Source organism: Amblyomma mixtum, chromosome 7 (genome assembly GCF_055824585.1).
Source record: "Amblyomma mixtum isolate Tamu chromosome 7, ASM5582458v1, whole genome shotgun sequence".
NCBI lineage: Eukaryota > Metazoa > Arthropoda > Arachnida > Ixodida > Ixodidae > Amblyomma > Amblyomma mixtum.
Window position 1 is genome coordinate 49702821 of NC_143018.1, and position 14410 is coordinate 49717230.

The window sequence follows — 14410 nt, forward strand, 5'->3', positions numbered from 1 at the left end:
TCAGTCAAGTACCCCACCTAAATGTAGTATAAAACAAAACTGACCACTAAATGCAACCTCTGTGCGAAATTTGAGCCCGAACAAACGCGCGGTTATGCCGAGAGAATTTTTCTTCAATTTTCTCTGATTTGCGCAACAGTCGGTATATATATTTTTTTCGAAGCTGGCGCCACTGGCATTTTCCGGTTCCGGCACAGCCGTGGTGGGCATAGAGTTTCTTTATTACCTAGAGGGAAAGCTGGCAAGCCGTCTATGGGAGTTTGCATGTAGACCCCACGTGACCACCTCAGCCACCATGGGCGCTCAAAGCATCATGGGGCGGTGAGCATGGAGGAAAAAAAACTGAGGAGGGAGCGTCCGGCGACAACCTTGAAGCCTCGTCTTAACAAGTAAAGATATAGCAAAACAAAGAGAGTGTGTCCCCCCGTGATCGCACCACGTGATAGCGTGCGGTAAAAACTAGCCCCGCTGCGCGCGCGCATGCGCGGATTAGCGCGGCAGACTAACTGTAGATCAACTTCCTTGCTGTAGACGCCCGCGCCACGGGTCGCGCAAACGCCCGCACTATAGACCAGATTTTTTTACCCTCGCACGCAGGCTGCGGACGCGCGCCTACTCTCGACGCCAGTCGCCATCTGTCGGCGCGCGCGGCCCGAGGGACTGCGGGTCGCGCCGGCGCCGCGCATAGAACGCATGTTTGCGTGTTCGCTTCTGCCGTTTTGTGCTCCTTCAGCTAACGTATGAGGGTGTGTGCTGTGCGTCACTACTCACATTTGCCCTCTTCCAGACAGTGCTGCGGTTATCTTGTGCGCAGTTACTCGTTAACGTGACATCCGAGGGTAGTCGACCAGGTAGTGTACCGACTGGAAACCGGCACTTCTAAGCAGATTTCTGCGCTGTCGTGTCGTTTGTCGTCGCCTCTTACGTGCGATATCATCTATGATAATTTTATGCATCAGAATGTAGATCTATTGATTTGACTCAGTGGAGTAGTAACTGGATAGGCGAGCTGCAGACTGAAGGTTGTCCCGACGGAGCGCGTGTTTTCGATCACCATGTACGTGTTCGGCACCCTTGCGCTGAGCTTGCTCTTGTTCCCATTAAACCCATTTCATGCAGAGGATTGTAAGCACGACCGCTACCGATTTCAGCTGCTTTTTCCGCACGCATGTTAGAGGTATCTGGGGAAAGGTTTATCTATAGTATCTTTCTGCTGTTGGTATCTACCTTAGCTTGATTTGGTTTATTAAGGTTTTTCGTCCCAAAGCGACTCAGGCTATGAGGGACGCCGTAGTGAAGGGCTCCGGAAATTTCGACCACCTGGGGTTCTTTAACGTGCACTGACATCGCACAGTACACGGGCCTCTAGAATTTCGCCTCCTTCGAAATTCGGCCGCCGCGGCCGGGATCGAACCCGCGTCTTTTGGGCCAGAGCAGAGAGCCGTAACCACTGAGCCACCGCAGCGGTGCGGTATCTACATTATTCATAGGAAAATATGCGCGATTTCATTACATTTTCCACACTTAGCCAAACACCTACGCAACGCTCTCACACGCGGCGAGAGCTCCTGAATAAAATAACGCGACTTCGGACCTCAGAATTAGTGAAAGCTGGATTAGCTGCTCATATCTATTCAAGCTTTTATAAATTAAGCGGAAGTACGTTTTTATGCACCAGGTTGCATAAACCATGACAAAATTTGTTTTCTGTTGGCGCTGCGACTCAGTTGAGCTCACAGCGGTAATTTGTTGATAAACTGGCGCGGCGACAAGAAAGCCGTTTGTGGAAGGGGGGGGGGGGGCTTTATGGCCGGCAGGAAGGAATAAGAGTGCATGGGAATTGGAACTGCATACTAGCCGCACACCTAATTCTTGATATTGAATAAAAAGTTTCTTTGCGGTGGAGCACCAAGACGGAATTCGATTAAGCACGAGCGCGTTCTAAGCGCCGGCACAATTAACTTGAATGTCAAACTAAATGTCATTAAAACGCGTCAATGTTATCGCTTTGATAACGTAAATACTTCCTGCAACACAGCCACGCAGCAGAAGTATGCTCGACAATGTTTTTTTAGCGCCCGAAGCGCGGCTATATGCAGGCGCGGCCGCGGAACTGCCGCAGCCCCGCAGTCCCCAACGAAACGCCCGCACCGCGGCGCGCCAGTCGGTGCAAAATGGCCGCGCCCAGGAGAGGCTCAAAAATCTGGTCTATAACATACCGGAATCAAAACATAAAGGACCGGCTCGGAGAGCGAAAAACTGAGGGAGAAAACGACTTCAAAACACTCGGCTTGCGAACGCTGGCCGCGTGACGTCATGCTCCCTCCTTAGTTTTTTTTCCTCCATGGCGGTGAGCTACTTGTTGCGGAACTGCAACTTTTGTCCAAAAAATAATAAAAAAATAAAGCTGTTTGATAACTACAAACGTCCTAACATTCAATATCTTGTCTAATGATTACAACAACCTAGCAGAAAAGCATTTAAGTGCAAAGTTTGCCTAAAATAAGAGATGACTAGCTTTCTTGTTGTGTTATCTTCTTGTCCTTGTCTTTTTGTGCGCAGTACCCCCCCTTGTATTCACTAGCTTTCCTATTGGCCAAGTGATGAACACAAAAAAAAACTAATATTTCGTACTTAACAGGCGCACTTTTAAAAGTAAATATGTTTTCAAAAAAATGTTGTTGTTTAGATACTTTAAGAGGTTTTTTAATGGCATTTCGGATGAGTAAAACCTTTTATTGGCGTCGTGTGTCGTCGCGTTTTCACTACTATGGCTTTTGCACACTGCGTTCGCGCCAGACGAACTACGTTTTCGGAATGAAACGCCTTAGTACTGCCACTCTGTGTTCCCGAAAAACTAGGATTGTGCCCATAGAGATTGTGCCGCACAAGTAGCTCACCGCCCCATGATGCTTTGAGCGTCCATGGTGGCTGAAGTGCAGCGCCGCCAGCTTTCCCTCTAGGTAGTAGCACGGCCGGACTCGAGGGGGGCGCGCGCTGAGCGAGCGCGCCCCCCTCGAGACCGGCCGTGGTAGTAGTAAGAAACTCTATGGTGGTGGGCACACACATGGGCACACATGAGGATGGTGGCGCCAGCTGGCGGGTATCGGCGGAATTACGCCGGAATAATTGCCGCACGCCGAATGGCTCTTTCCGCTTTTTGTACCTCAGAAGCTCGGTGCACAGAAGCGCAGTCGAAGCGTGCTCAACGAAAGCATGAAAGTCTGTTGTTCTAAAGCTCTGTGCCTCAGAAGGTGTCTAGCTACTGCGGGACTGTAGGTAGTAAATGTAGTGACTGTACTACTGCTAAGCGCAACACCAACCACTGCGTTACCACTGCCTGTCACAGCACGACACTTTTTCCGGTTTCGGTCGTCTTCCCCACCGTCCAAACATGCCTGACAGAACCTACCGCCTCTGCGGCTTTGCGAATGGCGTCGACTGGAGGCCAGTCACATTCAAGGAGCCACTGCCACCGACGCGGGAATGCAACCTGTGCGCCTGCGTTCCCATCAAAATGGCCATCTTGCCCTGTGGGCACGCCTTATGCTCGGCTTGCGTGGACGGGTGCGCAGAGGGCGACGGCCACTCCAGCTGTGCCATGGACAGCACGCCCTTTGAACTGGACACGAACGTGTGCTGGATTTCGGCTCCTTGCGACCACCTGGCCAAACTGCAGGTATGCGTGCGCGAGTAGTTTGTCAGCTTCTCCACATTACATTATGGAACGTTCACAAAGTACCATCATCTAGATTAATCCGTCGTCAGTACTATTGCCTTTCAGTATTGTTGTTAATCGTTTGCAGTTATGTGTTCGATTGCCTTCACCGGCGGCAGATTGCTGAAGGCATACCCTCAGCAGTCTGTAGCCGATGATTGTGTTCTTGGCTGCTTTTGGTAGATGCATGTCGTGTTTTGTTCTCTGCTTATGCTGTACGAACACCATCCTGTAGGTATCCACATTCAGGGTGTAAGTTTCGTTATTGTAGACCACAGAATCGAAATTACATGCGTCCTATTGTAGTAAACAGTACAAATATAGTGCTCACTGCAAATACCACTGAAAAAGAGGTCTGGTCTAGTTGAGTCATCTTCATGATAAAGACAGGGAACAGTGCTAAGTTACAGGGCAACAGAGGGCATGACATAACAACCTAATTGTTTGTTTTTGCAGGCTTGGCATCACACATAGAGAAAACACAACAAGCACAAACGTGTGGTACAGCCTTTGTCAAAAGTTTAGAGCCCAGGGGGTTTGCTTCTAAGCACTATTGTGGCGCTCCTGTAGCACTAATGGAAGTCCTACGCATTGGAGGGAGCAGGAACAAAAATCTTCTTACCTTCAGGAGATTTGGGACGCTGAGGACGCATTACGAGGAAAGCAATGTGGCCCAGAAGCAGACCCCCTGGGCTCTAAACTTTTGACAAAGGCTGTACAGTGACAATCTTCTCACTTGTCACTGATTAGGGAAAGCCCATTCCTGAGGAAACAGAGCCACCGACAGATTATTGGCACAGATGACGCCATACTTGTGAATGTTGTAGACCTCTACAGTGGGTCTGGGAAGCATTTCTGTAAACTAGTGATGATGGTGCCATTTTCAGCAGCTGCTGCACGCTTAACAACTAGCAACAGAAAACCTAGATACTGCGCGTGTGTTTTGTGTCGACCATCTGTGCTCTCTTGCTATCTCTATTCACCACGATCCTGTAAAGAGCCTTCTTCCCTTTCAATCTGCTCACTTTAAGTTGGTAAAGCATGGAATTGGAAAAGCGTGCATGAAATTGACATTGTTTAGGTTGTGTGTATGTTTAGCACATCTTTGTTTAGGTCATGTGTACATTTAGCTCATGCCAGTTTTGATGCCTAAGTAAACAGGCTAATCACCACAGGATTTCTAATGAAATTATTGTTTAGTATAGCAGTTTAGCATATTGTTTAGTAGATGTTATATAGCAGGTATAGAAATATTATTTAGTATAGACAGAGTCCTTCACTCTGGTTAGCATTGCTTGTAGAGTGTAAGACCCAGAGCCACTTGTGGGTCAGTGTTGACTAGCCGCCCTAGAAAAGCAGTAAATGCATCTCATATGTGCGCAACGTTTTGCACAGTCTGAAAAGATTGCGAATGAAGTGAGCATAAAACAACTGCTTTTTTTCATGCGGAACCTAGTGGGAGGAGTTGTACGAGGGTTAACGAGAAAGAAAGGCTGTGGGAAAAAGCAAGAGATGATGTGTGTTGTGCGCCACAGCAGCGTGGTTTACAAGATTCTGCTAATGAGTGGCCAGTTTTACACTGGCAAAACAGAATGTGGCAGCGATTGCCTGCATGTGAACGCGGACAGCAAGTAACCAGTCAAGCCAAAACTACTTGTCTGTTGACAACACTGAGTGGAAAGACTGTGGGATGATTTTAAAACACGATCATAATCACTATACTTGAAGACAATCTTGCTAGACTCATTTCAGAGGCTTATAATATTAGGCGACACATGTCAGTCGTCCGTCGGTGGCTCTACTCCCTGAGGAATTGGCTGTCATTAATCAGTAACTAGTGAAAAGATTGGCATTGTCACACATTTTGTGTAGTTTGTTTCTGTATTCACTGTTTCCTCTGTATATGCTGCCATGGCTGTAGCAACAATTCATTTGGTTGACCTGTTGCCACTTTCGGCAGTACATCAACTCATAAAGCTCCGGTACAAAGTTACCCTGGCTGTAAAGGGGTTTGTGGCTCAGCTGAATCCAGGTCACTTGCAGCGTCCGACAGCAGTCCTGGCCAACCGTTCGGTCTGCAAGCGAGCCTCAGACCTCTGGGTCGTTGTCTTCTTTCACCATCGAAACTGAGCGCAACTGGCATGCTATATTGCAGGCGTATTGGTATTATAGACATAAAAATTTGTGTACCTTTCATGATATTGCAGTAACAGTGACACAGGTGGACATGCTTTTCCACTGTTGTGAAGTTCTTTACCAGGGCACTCAAAGCTTACTGTGTTGTGAAATATGTTGTGCAGTATACACCTAATAGTGGCAATGTGTGCGTGCGTGTGTGTGTGTGAGGGGGTGGGGTCCTTTGGTCTACAGCCTGCACTGTCTGCCAATTCTGCACAAAGCTGCTGTTTTTGTCTTCCAATGTTCGAGGAAACTGTGATGTTATGGGCACACCAGAATGATAAAAATGTATGCCCGTTCAAGTTATATGTAGTAGCTCCCTTTTAGTGGAGGTGAGGGTGAGGTAAAGTGCGAGATGTAAGAGAAAGGGTGAAATGCAATAGGTGGCTTGGGAGATTATGGCGAAAGTGGAGAAATGCCCAACTAGAAGGTAGTTGCCATGGGAAGAATCAAGACGGTGGCTACCGTGGAAAGAGAAGGTTGTGACGACACCGGAAGAATATTAAACTTAGGCTGGTTCCACAGCAGAATGCAGGGCTTTGCTAGATCCGGGCTTTACACATTTAGTACTCTCCGTTTTTCCTTCTCGCTCGTCTCCACTAAAAAGACCGCTGCAATGGCTCAGTGGTTATGGCACTTGGCTGCTGACCTGAAAGACGTGAGTTCGTTCCTAGCCGCGATGGTCAAATTTCGATGTAGGCGAAATTATAGAAGGCCCGTGTACTGTGCGATGTCAGTTCACGTTAAAGAACTCCAAGGGCCAACATTTCCGGAGCCCTTCACTACGGCGTGTCTCATAACCCACCCCCATAAACCAAACCATCATCTCCACTAAAAGTGCAGAGGGGGTTTTCCTTTCTCCACTTTGCCGCCTGCCATGGTTGGCAGGTAGAAATTGAATTCAGTTTCTTTAATTAAACTAATTCACTGAATTGTTAAGGTCTTATGGCTGACATTGTCTATTCTACTGTACAATGCAGGGCTGTATGGCTCTATAACAGCTTTGGCTGTAAAAGCCATTCTGCTGTTCTCGTTATGTCGCAATTGCAGGCCAAGTTTTCTAAATCATTGGTGACTGCAGCAGTGCATGAACTTTCACAGCCAGCAATAAATTTCTTGAAGTAACGGATTAACTACTCATTTGCATCCACCCAAAAGCAGCTATACAGCTACAAAGGAAATTACACAGCTTTCTCAGAAAGCTGCTTAGTTTTTTCTTGTAGCTGTATAGCTGCTCTTGGGTGATGCAAATGAGTAGTTAATCCTTTACATAAAGAAATTTATTGCTGGCTGTGAACGTTCATGCACTGTTGCGGTCACCAATGATATACGGAACTTGGCCTGCAATTGCGACATAAGCGGAACAGCAAGGTGGCTTTTACAGCCAATGCTGTTACAGCTTTGGTGCATATTTAAGCGCTGAAAGCACTTGATGAAGTCCCTTCGTATCTTTCCGATTAAAAAACAATGAAGGTGAGCTGCTGGAACAGCGAGCATGGCTGTGACTTCGTGGGTCCCCTTGGAAAGCTACTGGAGCACTTCGAGCAACGGTGTGGCTTCCACGCTGCCTCATGCCCCAGGTGCAGGGACACCGTAACCCGAAAGGACCTGCCGGGACACTACAGCGCTGGATGTGTTGCTGCCGCTTTGCCAGTGGCAAATCTCCAGGAGCATGCTGCGGTACAGCAGTCGGCTTCAAGGCAGCTGGACTTACAAGTCGACTCTTGCCACGATGTCCTGGCATCAGTACAGAGCCGAGTCAATGAACTAGCCGAGGCATTGAGAGACCTCAGCGCCGAGTTCAGACAAGAAGTGCGCTCGGAATGGGACGCCATCTCAGCGTCACTGCACCAAACGGTGTCGGCTGTGACTGAAACCTCCGTTGAGCTGGGTAGAATAGAGACACTGCTGGGAACACACTGCAGTTCACTGCGAGCTACGCAAAGTGTCCAAGCCGCATCACTCGAAGGGAATACTTTTGTAGAATCTCATGGGGTCAGCGCCAGTGTTGCAAATGAGGAGTCCGTTGTCTGGACCGTATTATTCCGTAAAGTAGACACATCCAGCCTGTTTTATTGGCACGACTGTATCGTGTGGTCTGAGGTAAAACTTAAGGGTACGTCCGCTCGTGTCCGCGTGATGTGCAAGCATTCTCAGCGCACCGATTTCCTCGCTGTGTATGCAGAGTCCACACTACCAAATGAGTGTGTCGTGGTGTCCGTGAAGCCCTTCACTTCTTATTCGCAGGACTCGCCATCCTATTGGCATAAAAGCTTTGAGTCAAATTTAGGACAAAAAGGTCCCCCACCTACTTTGCGGTACTTGTCTTCCTTAAGCTCTCATAGGCCAACTCTTATAGATGAATATAATAAGTTCGATTTCCTAATCAGTTTGAATCGGTATGCTCAATAATCATGTTTCAACACACTGTAATACAAAAAGCCATCATGTAGAAACTTTATCGTCATCATCTGAGGCGGGGACATCAGATTAGCCAGTGGTTTTTTTTTAATGATCGCTAGTTTAGATTTCTACCTGTTTTAGATTTCTACCATCTTTAGATGTACTTTTGCCCAGCTGTGTGATTTCCTTCAACTGCGGTGAAATATCTATTGGCCGTTAGCTAAAGTTGTGGTTTAGGAGAAACGTCAAGGTAACAAAGACAAAGGTAAACAGCTTGCTATCCATGGAATTATAATCGCATAGCCTTCTGTAAGACACTCTACGTAGACGAGCTTAGGTTTCGTAACGCTGTAATGATCGGTACATTCATCATTATCGAAAACAAAAACGATACAATACACATGCTGAATAAGGTTTTAGTGACAGCAATGAAACTGTTCGCTTTATTTACTTTCACTGACGTCCAGCTACATATTACATCTACACACATACTTCCTACGTTATGGCTGTTTCATTGAGTGTTGCATTGAAATAAAATGTCCGAATTTCGTCTTTCGCAAAGCAGCATCACATTCTTTTACAGCCCCCCACTAGCAGCGATGCTATTTAGCCATTCATGGTCTGGTCTATGCATGTTACTGTAAAAGAACGAACGTTGTATCAGCACACTGCGTCTTGAAATCCCAGACCTGTTGTCATTAAACTTCACGAAGGAAATGTAATTAAGTGCACCAATTGCATCCACTGCAGCCCTCACTGTGAGACAGCACGAAGCGACTAATGCACTGTTGAGACGTTTATACCACCATGATTAAATGGCTACTGAGGACAAATCCATCCATTGATTAGAAACAGCGCAAAGATAGGATTAAAGAATTGGCAGACGGTTGCGATAGTCAGTAATGCGAATTTACGCCAACTGCGACAACGACGACGGCTGTGACTAGGAAGCGAGACGCAGGAACAGACGCTTAAGAGTTGCGTTCTAAAAAGTGCACGACATAATGGGCTATCAAATTATTCTTTTATTTGGCTAGTCGTGAATACATGCAGAAAAAAGCAAATGGCATGAAAATCACCAGAGGATAAAACAAGGTGGCATTGAAAGCAACAAAAAACAAATCAATAGTTACGTGGCGCTCTTCGCAGAAGTTTTTGTAGTAAAATAATCATTCTTCCAGAATACTTATGGACTGTGAGCTTACACAACACAGGCCTCACTACTGAATAATCATTGCCTCAAAGATGTTCCTACTCACTGGCTCAGCTTAAGCATAATTCTTCCAGCTTGTCGGTAATCAATTCTAGAATTATTCTTGCAATGTTCTGTTGTATATTGCTTGCATAGTATTTTTAGAGCTTGCAAATTCGTTTTATCGTTATCGTCTCTTCGATTTCTTTTCGGTTGTGTATATCACGAATCTGAAACACCCGACCCGTCGGCCACCCAGGTTTCAGCCTTTGTGCCGACAGCATGTGCCAGCTTCGCGAGTCAGCTTCACAAACTGGCTTATTTTAAGGCGAAAGTTTTGTATGGCGCATCAGCAACAGAACACAGCATTTTCCGGCGTCCAAAATAAGTAGTACCAGCACACCCAATGACGTCATCAGCAAGGAAAATTAGTTTCTTCCGAGGATGCGGGGAATCGAACCAAGGACATTCAGATTGCGAGGCGAACACGCAACCGATTGGCCACAAAACCGCGTTTCTTCTTGGTGAATAAAGGTGAGCCTAGTGTATTTTTCAACGAAAATCAACCAGAATGTCTCGTCCCCAGAGTACTCTTCCTTTGTGGAAACAAACAGGCAGGGGCCCCTTAATCTGTGTGAACTTCGGACACACGTCCCAGGGCTTCAAGAGCACACTGTAGGTTTTTTTTTTCTTACGAGAATAGATGACTGTGGTATTAACCATTGTGCCCTTTCCATGACTGCCTCCAAGCCTTCCTGCAGTGGCTTGCCCAAGCAGCACAGGTAATTGGCCCAGTATTGGAAATTTACTGGTTTCAATCTGTTCCTTCGTAGAACCGGCCTTTGCCAATATTGGGCCAGTTAGCGATGCCATGGGAGAACAGTTCGGAGTTTACGCCGAAGGGGTCATGTGCCAGTTTTCTTTACCACGAAGAATGGGAGTGTGTGGTCTGGAAATTAGTAAAAGAGACGCTTGGGCGAGTTGGTAATTGATGATTTTGGGCAGCGTGAAAAGGACAAGGACAAGAGAAGAAGCAACGCTGGAAATGAGAACTTTTGATTTATTTTGGTTCGAAAACAAGTCTTGTGGATAAACTGGTTGCCCTAAAATGCTCTGCGTGTCACTCCCTGTTAAACAAACTCAAGAAGCCCGAAAATGAACAACCAGCCGAATGAGCAGTTTACCCAGAAAAAGAAAATTGCTGTTGTTCCGTATATGCATAAGTTGGCGCATTGACTTGAGAACTTTGGCTGTCGGTTTGACGTTAGGCTTTTGTCTTAGTGCTCCTAATGAACTCTAACGTGTTTCTTCAAGTGTGCAACGAAAAGCGCGAAACGAGGGAGCTACCAAATCTGGGTGCGGTTTGCAACACACTTAGAGCATGTTCAGTGCAAGGTTGGCTCCTTGTACTCAATTCAGATATCTTTCAACGGGATGTACTATCAGCAGTGAATGAAACGCGAACAAGAAAACTGCTGTGACATCTCAAAGACGCCGTAATATTAGCTCCTGGAATGGAAATGCTAGCGCGGTTGATTTACACTCCTGAAGAAGAGCCTTCGCGCCTTCTAAGTCAAAAAAACCCGAGCAAGTATTGAGCTTCCCCGGGCTAAAATATTCTTATTTTGCGTTTCGTGGCCGAGCTGTCTTGTTCGCGTTTCATTCCTTGCTGATAGTACGTGGACCAAACCGGCCAGTGTTTCAATGTAGTTCCCGTCAAAAGCATACAGTTGCTTGCCTCTAAGTTGTTTAACGCATCTAGGAGTCCAAAGACTAGGAGGATTGAAGACGCGAAGTCATTCCTCTTTCGAGAGGTTACGATCGCTGAGGGTGCATAACGAGGCATGCAGCAGGCCTCACAGGGAAACCCCTCGGGCCGTATTCTTCCGCCGAGGGAGGGGGGGGGGGGGGGGTACGTTTACGGGAATGTGTACAGGTAGAAATTGGTTGAACACTGTTGAGTCTATAAAGTGAAGCCAGACGGTTCACCAAGATTGTAAGACACACGCGATGTCTACAAGCACCGAGGTACGTTATCTCGCAGAAAAGATCAAAAACGAAAGGAAAACGAGGTTATGGGCAGAAGATGGCAAGTGCTTTTTACAGTTAGTTGCAATGCAGTGAGTTACCCCTCGAGCGGACAGATGGTTGTGTTTGGCCGAGACAAGACGTTCGTTGCGTGGCAACAAAGGGATCAGTGTCTAGAATGTTCTGAGCCGGTACTGCAAAGGCTTTCATGCTTACGTCTGCTCTCGACCACGTCAGAGAGCGCATTTTTCGTCTGTTCGGCGACTACGCATAACACTCCCACCAGACGTAGAGTACGGATCGTACCGCCTCTGCGGCTTCGCATGCGATATCGACTGGAGGCCCATCATCTTCAGAAAACCACATCCGCCGACGTGGGTATGCAATCTATGCAGCTACGTTAGCACGAAAATGTCAATTGTGTCTTACTTGCACGTATTGTGCTCGCCTCGCCTCAAGGAACGCGCTGGAGGTGACAGCCACTTTACATGTCCTCTGGTTTGAAGGGGACGTGAACGTGTGCCGGATTCCAGATCCTCACGACCGTTTGGACCATGGTTTGGACAAACTTCAGGTATGTGCACGCAGAAGGGCTGAGATATATATTTATGGCATTCCTGTTGATATTGCCGGCACCGTTCTTGAATGGTTAGCAGCTACAGCGGTCAGAGGGACTTTCATCGCGGTAAACGGCGTCCGTAACCTGGAACTCTTGTGATCACCTTCGGCCCCGTGAGAATGTACCCCGAGTGGACATATGTCATAAGAGGTTCTATGGGCTGAAGACTGTCCTTTCTGGGCTCTGTGCCACCTGTGGTCATGCAGGGGATGTTAAGCTACAGGTGTGGTCATGTTTTGGTTCGCCTCTTCAGACATGGCACACTGTAAACAGAAAAGAGTAACAAGGGAGCATGTCCTCCAGTGCGCTCCTTTTATACAAAGGAGTCCACCACAGGACAGCTTACTCATTTTATTCTCGTATAGGCGTATTCTTGTCTAGAATGCACATACCCGGGGGGGGGGGGGGGGGGGGGGGGGGGAATTTACCAGGGTTTGGGGATGAATGGCAAAGAAGATATTTCAGGTGATCGATTTTATTTAAACATACTGCAGCCCCTTTTCAGGCCCATGAAGTAGTGGTTATACAACATTCATGAGATACACAAAACGAAATAGATGTTCCCACTTCTAAAATGTCGGGAAAGGAAAAATTCACAACAAAGTGAATTTGCTGAATGTGAGCAGATGAGTCTACTGTCATACACCTTACAACATCCTTGGGCAAGTCATTCCAAAGGGAAATTGTATACCTGGAAATATAGTACCTGTTCATAGTTACGCGGCTAAATTGTTGACTAACTACTTTACTATGATTTTTGCTAGATAAATATCTTAAGAGAGGGTGCAAGTATTAGGAATTTAATGGTTTAAAGTAGCCGTGAAACAGTAGATATTAACCATTATTCTTGAGTTGATCCTGCATTATGACAGTGTTTGCAAATCTGCCCGACCGGTGAGATTACCAGAGCTAGTCTGTCGTGAATAATTTGAGTAAACATACTGCTAGTTTCTGTATAAGCTCTACTTTTTTAAGTTGTTTTGATAAAGCCGCCGATTATATTGGCATATTTCAAGGTAGGTAGGTCTGATGAGTGTTTTATATGCGCCGAGTTTAATTTAGCAGGTGCGCTGCGCGATTTTCTCCTTATATAATTTATTTTCATTTATCTTTCGATCCAATCATAAAGTAAAGCGAAGGTTTAGGCGCATGTGAAAAAGTTTGAAATTAAAGAACTAATAACTGAGGCAGTTAATATAGCAAAATTGAGTGGGACCATTAAAAAAAAGAACAGAGAAAAGCACGACAAAATTTGGGACAATTTTGAGTACAGTTGACATGAAAACCTGCTGCTTTCAATAACGAGGTTGTGAAGATATTCAAATCGCATTCAACTCACCTACGGCTCAAGCCAGCGGAGAGAAGAACACGTTCCAGACACGTTCTCCTCTGAAGTACGTACCGCCGGCAAGACAGTGTGCAATGCTGTAGTGACTGAACTTCCCTGCACGACTCGCAAAAGATTGTCAGAGTGAGCCCACATCAGCTTAAATACAAATTTAGGTCGGTTATTCTGCACATTGCTGGGATCTAGATGGGCGTACATTCCAAGGGTACAATAAATTTTGCAACCCGTAGTTGAAAGAAAGCATCATGGCATCGGGTGGAGATATGTTGGTAACGCTGAAAAATGGACATTCCTGAAAGAATGAGCTTTGGGGGCACCATACATAACAGGTGCACTGAGTGAGAGCTGATTTAACCGAGAAGTCAGCCACCTCATTTGATAAAACATCGTCATGGCCTAGGACCCAGATAAAACGCCCTTCTTTCGCATTTTAGAGCACAAAATACCCACGGTAACCGTTGAAAAGAGCTTTCGCTAATGTTTGGAGAGATACCGACGCAATGAGTCAATTTGCGATAAGAATGACCTGCGACACGTTGCAGGAAATTTTGTATTGTAAAGATCTAATCCAAGTACCAAAAATTCAGTAAAGAATTTCGTGTGTAGTCTGGGACACAAACGAAGTGGCTTCAAGCTAGAGTCTGTGAATACATCCCGATCGCCGCCTACTCGCTGTTCCCAGAGGGATATGTAGAGGCGACACTGCGGTGAGGTAAATTTTCTTGGTGTGCAATGAGAACACCGTAGTCAGCACTATCGTTTATTCGAAAAAAAAAAATCATTCGACAGAGGTTTGTCTGGGTTGGACAAGGAATTTGGGACACTTATTGTACTATCCACAACCTCTAGCGTGACTTCCTGTATCCTATGCTCGCTGCCTTCATCATAAAGCATCACGACTGTAGTCGCAGCGGTGGTGGTGGT

General features: G+C 46.4%; 1 protein-coding gene across 1 annotated transcript; it reads left to right on the forward strand.

Moving 5' to 3' along the window:
• Window positions 1–3076: 3076 nt before the first annotated feature.
• On the forward strand, window positions 3077–8860 carry LOC149336043 (uncharacterized). The gene is made up of 3 exons (XM_089552534.1): window positions 3077–3275; window positions 3350–3679; window positions 7370–8860. Exons 2-3 carry the CDS (start codon window positions 3395–3397, stop codon window positions 8306–8308), a joined length of 1224 nt encoding a protein of 407 aa, XP_089408660.1. The 5' UTR covers window positions 3077–3275; window positions 3350–3394; the 3' UTR covers window positions 8309–8860.
• Window positions 8861–14410: the final 5550 nt, after the last annotated feature.

What these genes read in the sequence shown, in the direction of transcription:
- LOC149336043 (XM_089552534.1), top strand. Translation starts at nt 3,395, where the DNA reads ATGCCTGACAGAACCTACCGCCTCTGCGGCTTTGCGAATGGCGTCGAC. An exon ending in ACCACCTGGCCAAACTGCAG is followed by an intron (nt 3,680 to 7,369) that starts GTATGCGTGCGC and finishes AAAACAATGAAG; the next exon opens with GTGAGCTGCTGGAACAGCGA.